Source organism: Brassica oleracea, chromosome C7 (genome assembly GCF_000695525.1).
Source record: "Brassica oleracea var. oleracea cultivar TO1000 chromosome C7, BOL, whole genome shotgun sequence".
Taxonomy (NCBI): Eukaryota; Viridiplantae; Streptophyta; class Magnoliopsida; order Brassicales; family Brassicaceae; genus Brassica; species Brassica oleracea.
The window spans coordinates 41947306-41961828 of NC_027754.1; the positions used below are offsets into that span (position 1 = coordinate 41947306).

The 14523-nt window shown below is 32.2% G+C and overlaps 2 protein-coding genes across 2 annotated transcripts; one reads left to right on the forward strand and one right to left on the reverse strand.

The window, feature by feature from the left end:
- Nucleotides 1-6360: 6360 nt before the first annotated feature.
- LOC106304863 (gibberellin 2-beta-dioxygenase 8) lies at nt 6361-9206 on the forward strand. The gene is made up of 3 exons (XM_013741251.1): nt 6361-6872; nt 8542-8863; nt 8967-9206. Exons 1-3 carry the CDS (start codon nt 6418-6420, stop codon nt 9204-9206), a joined length of 1017 nt encoding a protein of 338 aa, XP_013596705.1. The 5' UTR covers nt 6361-6417.
- A 1608-nt stretch (nt 9207-10814) lies between these two features.
- Nucleotides 10815-11878, reverse strand: LOC106303340 (glutathione S-transferase T3-like). Its single transcript, XM_013739636.1, has 2 exons — nt 11194-11878; nt 10815-10906 (listed from the first exon to the last, which is right to left on the reverse strand). The coding sequence occupies exons 1-2, from the start codon at nt 11876-11878 to the stop codon at nt 10815-10817; spliced, it is 777 nt and encodes a 258-aa protein (XP_013595090.1).
- Between the last annotated feature and the right edge of the window lie 2645 nt (nt 11879-14523).

Below are 14523 nucleotides of genomic sequence, written 5' to 3' on the forward strand. Positions count from 1 at the left end.
AGTATATTCTTCACCTTTCAAAGTCCTGGTCGTGGCTATATGAAGAGGTAGTCCAAGTTTCAGTCAAAGACTTTATTTAGTCAAATCTTTGTTTCTATTTCCAATGTCTTGTTTTTAGCACATTTTTCTTTGGATCTCTACAACTTGTAATCCTATAAATAAGGCCTTAGAGCCACGAAATAAAACAGAATATTTTTCCTTTTTATGAGTTTCTCTCATTGTTCTTTGTTTAGAACACTTCTTAGTTTCTTGGTGAGGTTATCTCCAAGTTTCGATCCTTCTTTTGTTGGACCGGTGCGTCAAATCCGGCAACGATCGAAGTCTGGTAGTATCTTTGGGCTATTCCGCAACCCTTAGTGTCACCCCTCGATTCATCAGTTCTCAATCCTCTCGGATCTGAGTTCATATCAACCTTACCGAAAGAGTGATCCCGTTTTGGGCGTATCACAAGAGCTATTGGTTCTGATGAATTATGTTATTGTTTCAGTTTCATAAAAAAAATGTTTTCACGGTTTCCGATCGTTTTAGTAATGATTTATGAGCGAGATGTGATTGACGCATCATTTGGATCATGTCAAGATGATTCTCTCTTTTTTTTTTTTTTTTTTTGACATCAGATGATTCTCTCATAATTCTTTTAGTAATGATTATGAGCGAGATGTGAAAAGAAAACGGGTTGGAGATCAACAGTATTACTTCAATTCTCAAGACAATTATAACCTAGTAACTCCTAGTGTAGGTCGACAGTATTAATTGGAAGATATGGTTTTCAAGACTCTGATAGAATGAAAACCTAGGAGTCTTCATATACCGCTTAGCATAATATTATTAGTTGCATGAGCTTTTTAGCAACTCTTACGAAGGTGAACGATGAGACAATACACATACACGACTATACCTGTTTGTAGGTTTTAAAGGTACACAAATATCAAATTTACATTCATGAGAGTTTTCAATTTTTTTTAGAAAATTATAGCTTTATATGGTATATATCTTTTTTTTTGTTGCTCCTTTGTGTAAGGGATGTTAGCGTTAAGATCGTTCTTTGGATAGATAAACTACATACTGGGAAAATGTGGGATCAGCATTTTGATATATATTTTTGGTCAAACATTCAGCGAACCACTTGAATACAATTGTGAAACCTTTAGTTTACTTGTCCATGTTCTACTTCTTCAACAACCGGAGATCTAGTTTCGATGGTTTAGTGTTTATGAGATGGGATTAGAGTATGGGTTTAGGGTTTTGAATAATTTAATCATTAATTAAACTTTTTAATTAATGTTGTTTTGAAGATTTTTCTCATTGTGTGATATTTTGTAATTTTGTTTGAGCTATGTAAGGATTTTTCCAACGAAAAACATGTCCGAATCTTGATAATCAATAGTAATATGACATAAGGGAATAATCATATTTTTATTGTTTGCTCACTCGTTTAGGACATCTCAAGTCTTACCAGTACACAAGAGATATTTAGTCAACTAAAAAATAGTGTCTGTGGCGTAACTCTGTACGTCATATATACCTGTTATATAGTCCATAAACAAATATTGTAGGACTAGGATAAACCGCTAAAACTAAAGTCATGAAGCAGCCGAAAAAATGATATGTGGTGTCAGCAAAGTTCCTTCCTAGGCTTTACTTAAAGAGTTGATTACTCTCTAGACCACTTTTTGACTTATCTTTACATTCAGAGTCACTTCTTACATGTGAAACACTTTGTTGTGGGCCAGCAATAAACTGTGGACAATTTTGCCCTTAATAGACATTTGATGCGTGGACGGATGATTTGTGGACGGGTGATGCGTGGACGTTGATGCCTGGACGTTGATGCGTGGACGGAGATGAGTGTAAAAATTCCAGAAGTTTCATCAGAGCAAACTCCACAATAGCTGAGCTTAATGACACAACCCCAACAACAATGTTTGTGTGTGGACAGGAAAGAAGATTTTGATTATGTTGTGGATATGGACACTAACATAACCATGAATAAAGAACAAGAGAGATCTCTTAAATTTGTGGATAGAAAATTTAAGCTTAATGTGGTGGATAGAGTAGTAACTCAAACACTAAACATTGATTAAAAAAACGTAACATATTGAAAGGCTATGATATGGATGTCAATGTGTCCACAATATCAAAGATGAACAAATTAATAACTTCAAACCAATTACGACCCCATACATGGCTAGGAAAAAAAACAAGCTTGAGTGATGAAAACAAAGCTAAACAAACCAAAAAGTTAAAACGAGTCAGCTCATCCTCCAAAACCAACGGTCAAAACGAGTCAGCTCCTCTTCCCGGTGAGCCACACCATTGATTCCGAGCTCAACATCGTCGTGGATGAGCTCGGTGAAGCTGCATTGGTTCGAGCTCGTCACAATCCTCCACCATGAGATATGTAGTATGCTAAATTATGATTTTTAATCATAATTTTACTCATCCACAAATAGCCGTCCATATTTACTCCACACTATCTTTCCACACTCATCCACATGTGTCTTTCCATGCTTATATTCTACATGTAGTTATCCACGGTCTTCAAACATCCACATATCACTCATCCATAACACAATCATTGAATACGTGTACAAGTAGATATTTTAAAATATAACAAAAAAATATATCAAAGTGGATATCAAATTATAGAGAATAAAAAAACATAATTTATTATATCAACAAAATTTGTTATATGTATTTTTAATTTAAAAATAAACGAAAACAAAATATTAAAAAGTACATTAAATAATAATATAGAAACATATTTTCTCTTTCCTCTAGTCTAAAAAAGATCTAATTTTCTTTTCATTAAGGGCAAATCTGTATATTCTCTCTGTAGGTCTCATGAAAAAATATTTTACAAGTGCATTGTGGCTTTGGATGTAATTGAAAAGTGATAAAGTGTCTCTTCATTGTAAAAAATTCTTACTTAAATCACCACTTTCTTGAATTGCTATTTTTCTTCACTTATCCACGTGTATGGATAATAAATAAAAGCAGCCGAGAAATAAGCAGGAAAAAAAAGGTCGGTAAATCCCACAGCCGCGCCTCCTTTTGCCTTTTAATGGATGCAAGCTAGCAGCCAATTGTGTAAAGGCTAACCTAAATTTGAAAAAAAAAAATACTCCCTCCGTTTTATTTTAATTGTCTTTTTAGATTCATGCACACATATTAATAAAACATATGATTTTGTATATTTCCAAAATAAAAACACAATTACCAATACACCTAACCATATTTCAACCAATAGAAAAATAAAATGGAGAATCTTATTAATAAATTTTGCATTGAAACTCTAAAACGACACTTATTTTGAAGCAAATTTTTTTTCCCTACAACGACAATTAAATCGAAACTGAGGAAGTAGTAACCTTTATTTTATCATGCTTAACCACAATTACAAAAATAGAAAATGTTATGTGAGAACTAAGATAGAAGAAATAAAACGCCGTGGAGAAGTTATTGGATGATATAAGTTTTTAAAATTGTGCACACAAATTAAAAAAAATCATTAATTTCTTATATTTTCTAAACAAAAAAATCATTAATTATTTACTTAACCATAAATCAACCAATAATAAAATAGAAGGTAGAATCACTGGTCATATAACATTAACTGTTAATAAATTTTACATAGAAAACTGAAAACGTCATATAATTTGGAACATAAAAATTTGTCTAAAACGACTTATATTAAAAAAAACGGAGGGATTATAAAAGAATAACTGAATGAACCATATATACTTATATACACACACATATTGTGTGAGAACTCGAGAAGTTAATTTATGCACTGAAAGTAAGCAAGTGAATATGCATTCAAATTGTGTTGCTGCTGACAGGTTCTCATTGACATCATCTTCAGTGCATTCTCTTTTTCTCAAGTAGACGAATTGGAAAATATAAAAGAGTATTGTTCTCCAATGTATTATTCTTTTAAAAGAAAAATATTTTTATCTTTTATTAGTAGCATACTTTATTTATAAAAACTACAAACTACTCAATTATCTTAATTTTGCTATTTTTTTATAAATTATTATTATTATAAAATTAAACATTTAATGTTAAAAATTACATTGCATCATTAAAAGATAATAATTTTGGGTTAGTAATTGATATTGATCTACTTTATCTCACAAATGATCAACAAAGATTTCTCACAAAATTATAAATTTTGACCTTTTTGACTAAGTAACCAACTGTCTACAACTTTGGACTAACTTTAGATACTCTGATTTCTTGGAGGGGAAGAGGTTGGTTCCTAAAAGTGTGTCAAACCCCAGGATGAAAAATAGATAGAAAATTTATATTATCGTTGGGAACGTACAAAATAATAATTCCAATAAATTACTGCTAAAAGGAATATAGATAATTGAATGTGTAACCGTTACCAATGCCATATAGCTAGAAAGCAAAGTAATAGTCGTCTTCCTTTTTCACTTGGTCCCCAAGCTTCTCTAGCTTCCATGAGTTTCGGGCCGGCTGATGGTTTAAACTACAGATTATAGATTAATGCAAATAGTATTAAATAGTGCATAATAATGTTTTCAATTAGTTGGTCTTATCCAATGAAGCGGAACTTACTGATTAATCATTTGATTAATAATTGATTATGCTAAAACAATAAAGAAAGATTTGAAGAAGAAGAAAAGAAAAGAGTACAAGAAATAAAAAACCAACAGTACAACATAGAAGGAAGTGAAAACCATGAGAAACCAAAGACGGTGTCCAGACAATCAAATATTCAAACCTTTGAATGTGAAACAACATCATGTTCTTCAAGACAGTCCAACTTAATTTATTCTAATAATATCAAATTTATTGATCTCCATTATCGTATCTTGTCCACCATATGTTATACAAATACAGACATTACCAATGCCATATCCTAAATATTTTCCTAAGATTTTCCTTTAATTGCTATCAAATTATCCATCTCATACCAATATATGACAGAATAATTTCAGTCTCAAAAGTAATTTTTTACTTTGATAAGTATAAAAATTCCAAATATAAATTAACTGCTACCAAAAATCCTCATACTCATCTAGACGTACGTTGCAAAAGGATGTGCTTACTATATAATTTTTTACTAGATTAATATCTGCGCCTTGCGCGGGATAAATATTATATATAAATTAGTTTTACGTATTATATATTTTTTTTACATATTATTAAATAATACATATATATATTGATAATTAAAAATTCAGTAAATATTACGTATATGACTAAATTGGTGCAAACACATAAATAAATTTTATTAATTCAAACAAACACTTTTTCTATTTATATGATATAAAATTAAGTTTTAATGATATTAACATAGATATATAGTACATTTTTAATATTAATATCTGTTAAATAATATTTTATACTCATATTGTCTTTTGATAATTTGTATTTTTTATAAAAAAAATTTTGAATCACCGATAACAAATGTTTTTGTGGGATGTTTAATAGTTTTATTCATTTATAATTTTAAAAACATTATGAAAAGTCCTAAAACTAAATATTAAGTTGTCAATATTTGTTCAAAATTTTTATCAAAAAAATCAAAGAAAATTTCGAAATGAAAATACATATGTAATATGGTACATAATTTATTTTAAACAATATTAATATATTAATATTTATTAAATGAGACTTCTTATTATATAATTTTGTAATCATTTGTATCTTGTTATAACAAAAAAAATTAAACCAAGGATCAAAAAAATTCAATGTGAGATTTTTGACAACTTTAGTCATTAATATTCGTTTTTAAAAATTTTAAATATAACATATATAGAAAAATTTAAATTTTTACTATATAGTTAATGTGGTTGTTTAATTTATTTTAATAGGTTAAAATTTAAAAAATGATAGAGAATAGACTAATTTTTATCAAATCTTTATTATTCAAAATCATTAATTGTCATATATACTTTTGCCACATTTGGTAATTATGTTATTTTTATTTAAAGAAACAATGAGGAATATTAGTAATTAATTTATTATTATTTTAATAAAAAGTTTATTATATATTTTGATGGACCAACATATTTTTCTAAAGATTCTAATAATGATTGTGGTGATAACATGTGGCTACAAAAATTGTTATAATGCTTCTCTTTTAATATATAGGAGATATAAAGGGGATTGTCTACTCATTAACAAACAACTCATGTTATTAAGGTCAATGGGCGGCAAACCATATTTATTTTCTTTTTGAATTCTTTTTTATTATCGACATGGTATTATACTAAAATAAAAATATGAACAAATTGCACTTATACATACAATATATGCATATAGGTGGACGTGTATATAAATATAAGGATTGTGTCTCACCACAACACATCTTTTGATAACCTTCACTTTCCATTTTCCTCTCTAACTTCCCTCTTCTTGATAGATCTCTCTTGGTTGATACTCATGGATCCACCATTCAACGAAATATACAAAAACCTTTTGTTTAAACAGATCACAAATACAGAAAACAATGTTCCCCAAATACCCTTTAGCTTCTCTATCACGGCTGTCGTCGAAGAGGTGGAGCTTCCAGTGATTGACGTCAGCCGACTAATCGGTGGAGCCGAGAAGGAGAGGGAGATAAGTAAGGAAGAGATTGCTAGAGCCTCGAGGGAGTGGGGATTTTTCCAAGTGATAAACCATGGAATATCAATGGATGTGTTGGAGAAGATGAGACAAGAGCAAATTAGGGTATTTAGAGAACCCTTTGACAAGAAAAGTAAGTCGGAGAGGTTCTCCGCGGGGAGTTACCGGTGGGGAACGCCGTCGGCCACTTGTCTCCGGCAGCTTTCTTGGTCGGAAGCATTTCATGTTCCCATGACAGATATTTCTAACAACAAGGATTTTACTACCCTCAGGTACACAGATATTCTTACTGATACAAATTTTCGATAAATAATTTACTTATTTTGAACAATGTCAAAATTATTTTAAAAATTTATATGGACAGTATTTTTCAGTTCCAAGATGGAAATAAAATTACACTTACACTTAATCTGTTAATAACTTTAAATTTTATAGTTAGCTTCTAATTACACAACAGCAGCTAGAGACTAGCTAGTGTTTCTTGGATTGATAATGACTACATGTGATAAAATGTGTGATTAATGTAAGTGTTTGACTATTAGTAACATAATCTTCAGAGAAAAAATAAATAGTCAAATATTCGGAACATGGGAGACAAACCCAATTTTAATTCAATATTTTTGAAGCATATAATAGAGTGTTGTCATTTATATTTAATTAGTATTGTTTGGTGCGCATTAATAAAATAAAATCCTAGAAAAATAAAGTTGTTGGGCATTCGGTCAAAGATTTATTCTTCATCTCTCATGCGTTTCTATGTTCTCTCATTTTAGTACTATTTTTTATATGTTTAATTTCTATATAGCAAGTTGGCATGTGAAATACAATGTATAAATAAATATTAGTACTTTTTAAAAGATAAAAGAAATATATACGCAATCTTAGCATGGTTAAGTAATTACGGCCTCGGAAGGAGGAGTTCGTGGCAACAACGATGAGGACTCCAGTTCTTCGGATCTGCGGCAACTTTGCAAATGTCCGAGTTCAATGCTCGGAATTGGTGTTTCGCCATCCATGATCCTCTTGATTTGCTTTGTGGTGTTCACTGCTTGTTGATTTCACATTTTCCCTTGTAGCTCAGCTTTGTTCGTAGTTTTGGGTCTTTCTGTTTTCTTTGTTGTCTCTGTATTCTGTTAAAAAATTTAAAATTAATATAAAATTTAACATTTTACCAAAAAAAAATAAAATGTTGGTTTCTATTCTTTGACTCCTCGTATGCCTACGAATTTCTTCAACTTCAAATTCTGTAACATGTGCTAACATTGCTTATTTTGAAAAATGGCCTGCTATTTTGCTGCACTAGCAACTCGGAATTATTTTTGTAAACATCAACTCATTTTTATTTCATATGCAAAAACAAATTAAATTATACATCTATGACTACTAGCCATACTTTGTTTGAATAGAAAACTAGATTTTGGGTCTTTGTAGAAGCGGATTTTTTTAAAAAAATTTATTATTTAATTCTTTTTGTAAATAGGAAAGTTTGTTGACATTTTATTTTGATTTAAATATATCATAGAAATTATTATATTTATATATGTTCTAAAGATGTATGTAGTTTCTTAATTAATTTATTTTTATTTTGTATGAGAATATATATGTACAAATAAACTTTGAAATGTTTTATGTGATAAATATATATTATATTAATGTTAATTATTTAGCGACAAATATTTAGTGATAAATTCATATAAATATTTTCTTATTATAATTTCAGTTCATAGTTTTTTAGTCTTAGTCTTTTTATCGTTTAACAATTCTGTGGTAAACAAAGTAACAATACATGGTTTTCGAAAATGTTTCACTTTTATGATTTTCCATTTCGAAATATTCCACAAAATTAAACATGATTTTTATGACTCTAATATATATATATATATATAATTCGCCTTAATTATAATATGGATCATGTCATAATGTTGCATTTTTATATCACAGATCAACAATGGAGAAATTTGCTTCGGAATCGGAGGCTCTAGCTTATACTTTGGCAGAGGTTCTTGCAGAGAAATCAGGAAGAAAATCAAATTTCTTTAAAGAAAAATGTGTTAGAAACACATGTTATTTAAGGATGAACCGTTATCCACCTTGTCCAAAACCATCAGAGGTGTACGGTTTAATGCCTCACACGGACAGTGATTTCCTCACAATCTTGTATCAAGACCAAGTCGGAGGACTCCAACTCATTAAAGACAATAGATGGATCGCCGTTAAACCTAACCCTCGTGCTCTCATTATCAATATTGGTGACCTATTTCAGGTAACTAAGCTGTAAGAGTTTTTAATCACGTTTGGTTACGTTATGGTTCAATGCTTTAAGAGTTCTTTTAATCACGTTTGATTACTGTATATGATTTTGGTAGGCATGGAGCAATGGCATGTACAAAAGTGTGGAGCATCGTGTGATGACGAATCCAACGGTGGAGAGATTCTCAACGGCGTATTTTCTATGTCCATCATACGACGCCGTTATAGAGTGTTCAGGTGATTGTCCTACTTATAGAAATTTCAGCTTCAGAGAATTCAGACAACAAGTTCAAGAAGATGTTAAGAAGCTTGGTTATAAAGTTGGCCTCCCTAGGTTCGTTAATCATCTTTACTGATTTATACACTGAGTTTTTAATTTACTTTTAGATGTTTATGATTTATTGTAATTTAACGTTTTTAATTACTCCTTATTTTTCATTATCATTATTTTGTTGATTTTTCTGAGTAATTATTATCCTCTAGATAAACTGATTATCTTAATTCGATAAAGATCAATTAAAAAAACCTAAGCTTATTTGTGATAAACATTAATCCGACATTAAAGAAAAATTCATATATATCGAATATACAATTTAAAAAATACATATGTACACAAAAACTGATCCATCAATGGCGGAAGCAGCCATGAGAGCTTGCAAGCTATAGAGTATCCTTTCACTAGACATCCTAGGACCAATCACAGACGCAATCTCCTCTCACTTAGGAGCTAATCCTTCCGGTCTTTCACGTGGCGTCACAAACTTATCTCTCAAGAGACTAATTTAAAAGAATCGAAGCAATGAATTCACGATATAACACGACGGTAACTCGCCCGACAATCTTGAAAAGGCAGACATTGTTCTTGTAGGTGTCTCAAGGACAGGGAAGACACCACTCTCCATACTTAACTTAAAAGGTTTACAAAGTTTCTAACGTACCGATCTCGAACGGTGTGGAACTTCCCAAGACTCTGTTCAAGATCGATTGAAGAAAGGTTTTTGGTCTGATGATTAATCCGGTCGAGTTGCAAGGGATAAGGGAGGCTAGAGCCAAGATTATTTGTCTTGGATCGAGTTTGGACTTTGGAGAGTGAGTACTCTGAGTTGAGTAAGGAAGAGCTTGAGCTTGCTAAGAGCATCCACATGTGGAATCCTTAGGATTAGAATAGTATTATTATTATTTTTTTTAATAGTTAAGAATTTTTGTGAAAAATGTGTGTACAATGGTGATCCCGAAGTTGGAATCCTTACAGAATTTTTTTTTGTTTAGTGAAATATAAATTTTATAAATTAGATGATTAAGCGGCGTCTGAATAATTGAGACGAGAATGTCGCATCTTCGCTGAAATAGTCATTCCATAAGCGGTCTTGTCATGTTTCGCGGTTTCGTTCTACATAAGCACGTCTCCTTTGCGGTCTGCTTTGGGCCTCCACTATGTCGTTGTATGTTTCTTCCAAGTATTCGTCGCAAATTTCGTCCAATCTTTCATCGACTTCATCGGATGAACTCGATGATGACATATCTATATATCCTGCTTCGGAAAATAATAAAATTATGTACAACCATTAAAAAGACTTGCCACTAATTTTTTTTAAAAAAAAAAATTCTTGTTAAATTCTTGTAATTTCGAAGTGGTTGATCCGTTTCTTTAAAACAATTACTACATGGTTGTTTCATCAAATGTCTAACAAAAGTTAAATGGCTATACGAATATAAATAAGTCTTAATGCAGAAGCAAGTTACATTACATCAACTTAAGCAAGTCAAATATCTTACAAGAAGTCGTTAAGAGATAGAGTTACCTAGTTAAAACAGAAGCTAGTCAATACAACAACTTGGTAGCAACAAGATTACACCTTCGCGTCAAGAGTAGTAGCAAACGGAAATAAAAGGAAGGAAGGAAGGAAGAAGTGATGGAAACAAAGCAAACGAGATACCTAGCTAATTACCGGCTTGACACAAATTTATAGAACATAAAGTGAAAAGAAGAACCCGTGACTTGGTTTCACAACTCCAAATGCACCCGTGACTTGGTTCACATGTCCTACTGTTGAACCTGAAACAAAAAGACAAGACTTAGTAAAGCAACACAACACGACATGTATCTACGCAGACAAGACTTAGTAAAGCAACACAAGACGACATGTATCTACTACGCAAACAAGACAATACCTTAAAGAGAATAACATCATAACATATCAGACATAAGTTTGAGTTTGAGAGATGTTTCCAACTCAGTTAATGGCTCTTTTTTGGCTAATAAACGATGGAGTAATTTCTGGTTAGAGATATTTTGTTTCATCTCCATGATGACTTGTAGATGTGACAACTCCTCTTCTTTACCACTCTTCTTCTTCTTTGTAGCTGCTTTCGCAGCCTTGACCCCGATCGGTCTCCCCTCTTGTTGTCCCACTTCCTCGTCTGTATCAACCTCCAAGACTAGCTTCCGCTTTTCCTTCCCACCGTCTTTATCGACAATAGTGGAGCACCATTTCTGGTCATGCCTCAGCTCCCTCCAGGTGTGTTCCAGACCGAACTTGTGGCCTTGATCATTGAAGAAGTAGTCTAGTGCAGCTTTCATGAGATCATCATCATTTTGACCACTTCTCTGCTCACTCATAGCGTGGTCATAGCAACCAACGAACTTGGAGACTTGATCGTTAATCCTACCCCACCTCTGCTTGGCCGGAATAATCTCTCTCGGTATTCTCCCGACGAATTGAGGGCTTGCATTGTAGTACTCGATAATCCTCTGCCAGAACTTACCAGCTCTCTGCTCATTGCCCACCACTGGATCTTTACTGGTGTTGAGCCAGGCACCAATAAGTATTTTATCCTCTTGCGGTGTCCATTTCCTCCGGCTGTTGATAGCAGAGTCGACAACAGGCTCACCAGACCCGACAACAGGCTGACCAGACTCGACAACAGGCTCAGGAGCTTGGCTACCGAGCCAAACTGGTTCGGGTGAATCAAGGTCTATAGAACATTGACTATACATGAGGTTAACATAACCACCGGTGTTATCCATTGTAAGAAAAAGGAATCACCAATCAAATCTACGCCTTATACATTGACTACACATGCCTTATATAAGCGAGCTAGAAGTAAGAAAAATTTAAAGCCAATAAAATCTAAGTAGTTAGAGCAGATAGAATTTATCACCAATCAAATCTCACTTATAATAAGTTCTCTACTAGAAACATTTTAGCAATAAGTTCTCTACAACCAAACAAGTACCATTGTAATAACGTTTAAATCTAAGTAGTTAGAGCAGATAGCATTAATCACCAATCAAATCTCACTTATAATAAGTTCTCTACTAGAAACATTTTAGCAATAAGTTCTCTACAACCAAACAAGTACCATTGTAATAACGTTTAATAACCAATCAAATCTGAGGAGTTAGGAAGGTTAAAAGCATTTAACACAAAGAGTTTCACTTTAAAGACAGTGTCCAGTTCAGATAGTTTTCTAAGAGAGTACGAAGTTGTACAGTGTCTAACCTTAAAGACAGTGTCGAGGTCAGATACTCTCCTTGTAATCCTTCAAAGCTCTTCCTGAAAAACATCCAATAAAACAGGTAAATTTTTTTTTAAAATAAGCAGAAAAACATTCAAAAAGCAGAACGAATGAAACTAACCTCCAAGAATTAACACCAAGACGCAGAACATAAGACAAACTACCAATGCAAAGCATTTTGTAACCAACGATTTCTTCTTCGATAACTCATCACACACGGTCTTCTTGAGCTTAGCCAGGTTCTGGTGAGTCTCATTAACTTGATCCTTAAGCAGCCTAAGCTGTGTCTGAAAGTCAAGCATCTCCTCCGCAGTAGCATGTCCTCCGCAGAAGTTCTGAACTGGCTGAGGTGGGTAGTGAACCGGCTGAGCACGGTTGTAGCTACTCTCAGCTTCATCGGCGTACATAGCGGCTTCAACAAGAAGAAGTGATGTATTATCAAACTCATCTGATGAAGAAGGCTGGGTGTAGCTATAGTCTTGGCCCATGTTTCTTAAACCTGAAATAAAAAATCATGTAAGCGAAGATACACAACAACAATCACAAAGAAAATCAACAATCACAACAAGCAAAAGTAAAACATGACTACAACAAGCAAAACTAACACTTATAATCAGTAACAAAGACAAGAACTAAAACATTCCTAAACTCGGGTAGTGGGTTCAAAACCTACGACGAATCGAAATCAAACATAAACGATGATGATAAGAAGCAAATCAAAAAATCAAATAAAATCGAGAGACAGAGAGAGAGACACCTAGAGTGGTCAGCAAAGATGGTAGACAAGAGGATATAGAAGATGAGAATCAAGAGCAAACCGAGAAGAAAACTATAAATCTATATAAATCCCCAATCCGATTTCCTCAATCCCTAACCTTTAATCGCGAGGATAACAACAAACAAGCGAATTGAAAAAGAAGAAAATTTTAAACCCAGAAGAAAACCTTAATTTCGATTGAAATCCCAAATCCGATTTGAAACCCTAAAGCTATTAAAACCAAACAATTGAACCCATTCGAGTGATGAAATCGACATGCATCAACTAGAGAAGGAAAAAAAATTAACTAAAAGCTCAGATTCACCTTCAAGAAAGTCGATCGCGAATCGCCTATGTTATCGCCTCTCTCTCGACTCTGCTTTTTTTTTCTGCTTGAAACGATAATGACGCGGCTCGCGTTATTTCCACCCCCTAACCAAACCAACCCTAAACCGGAACCAATCAGCTGTTGCCAGCGCATGAAGGACTTGCTCCTTCGTTCTCTTAACCAAGGATTAATCCTTCGCTCGTCTGGTTTTTTTAATGTTTGTTTAATCCAAAACCTTAAGGATTAATCTTAAGGAACGTGCTAAGGAGCAGCGTTGTACGTGCTCTAAGAGAATCCGATTTGGCAGTGATCCGGCAATGCCTCGCATCTCTAAATGCTATTGAATTAATGTGGGCGAATTATAAAGGAAACTGTAGTTTATAAAGTAAGGCACAGTAGTACATTCTTAATAGACCATTTTACTGGGCCAAAGCTAAACTCCATAAGATATATATGTACATATGCAAGCCCAAGTAAGAGAGAACTGAGTGAATTTTTTGTTTTTATATATCTGTTTTTGTTTGTTAATGTTATATATATGCTTTTTGTTTGTTAAATTTATATATACATAATTTTTGTATTACTTATATTTATTTTAGTCACTACCTTTACATTCAGTGATATGTAATATATCTTATCTAACATGATGAAACAGTAAATGCTTAGATATGCATCTATCTTATTAAAGTAGAAGTATTTTTAGTATTTGTTTGAAAATATGAATAATAGTAAAATAAATAAATAATAATGCTATTTGGAAACAAAGATAGCAATAAGTTAGGAAAAAAAGTAATGAGTTTATGCAATTAAAAAAGTTGAAAGTCCATTACATTATATTAAAAAATAATGGGCTTATGTTACTTGATATACATATTTAAATCAAAATAATAATTTAAAATTGATTTATATCAAAAATTTATTAAAAAATATACATATATTCAAAAATTGATTTTTACTAACATATTTTTCAATAATCATTATAAAAATGTTTTCAATATATATAAGAAAAATACAATACAAAGCCCACTTTCAAACAACAATTTAAATTATGGTTTTTATATTTCACATT

What these genes read in the sequence shown, in the direction of transcription:
- LOC106303340 (XM_013739636.1), bottom strand. Translation starts at nt 11,878, where the DNA reads ATGGATAACACCGGTGGTTATGTTAACCTCATGTATAGTCAATGTTCT. An exon ending in TACAAAGAAGAAGAAGAGTG is followed by an intron (nt 10,907 to 11,193) that starts GTAAAGAAGAGG and finishes TTTTTGTTTCAG; the next exon opens with GTTCAACAGTAGGACATGTG.
- LOC106304863 (XM_013741251.1), top strand. Translation starts at nt 6,418, where the DNA reads ATGGATCCACCATTCAACGAAATATACAAAAACCTTTTGTTTAAACAG. An exon ending in AAGGATTTTACTACCCTCAG is followed by an intron (nt 6,873 to 8,541) that starts GTACACAGATAT and finishes TTTATATCACAG; the next exon opens with ATCAACAATGGAGAAATTTG. An exon ending in ATATTGGTGACCTATTTCAG is followed by an intron (nt 8,864 to 8,966) that starts GTAACTAAGCTG and finishes TGATTTTGGTAG; the next exon opens with GCATGGAGCAATGGCATGTA.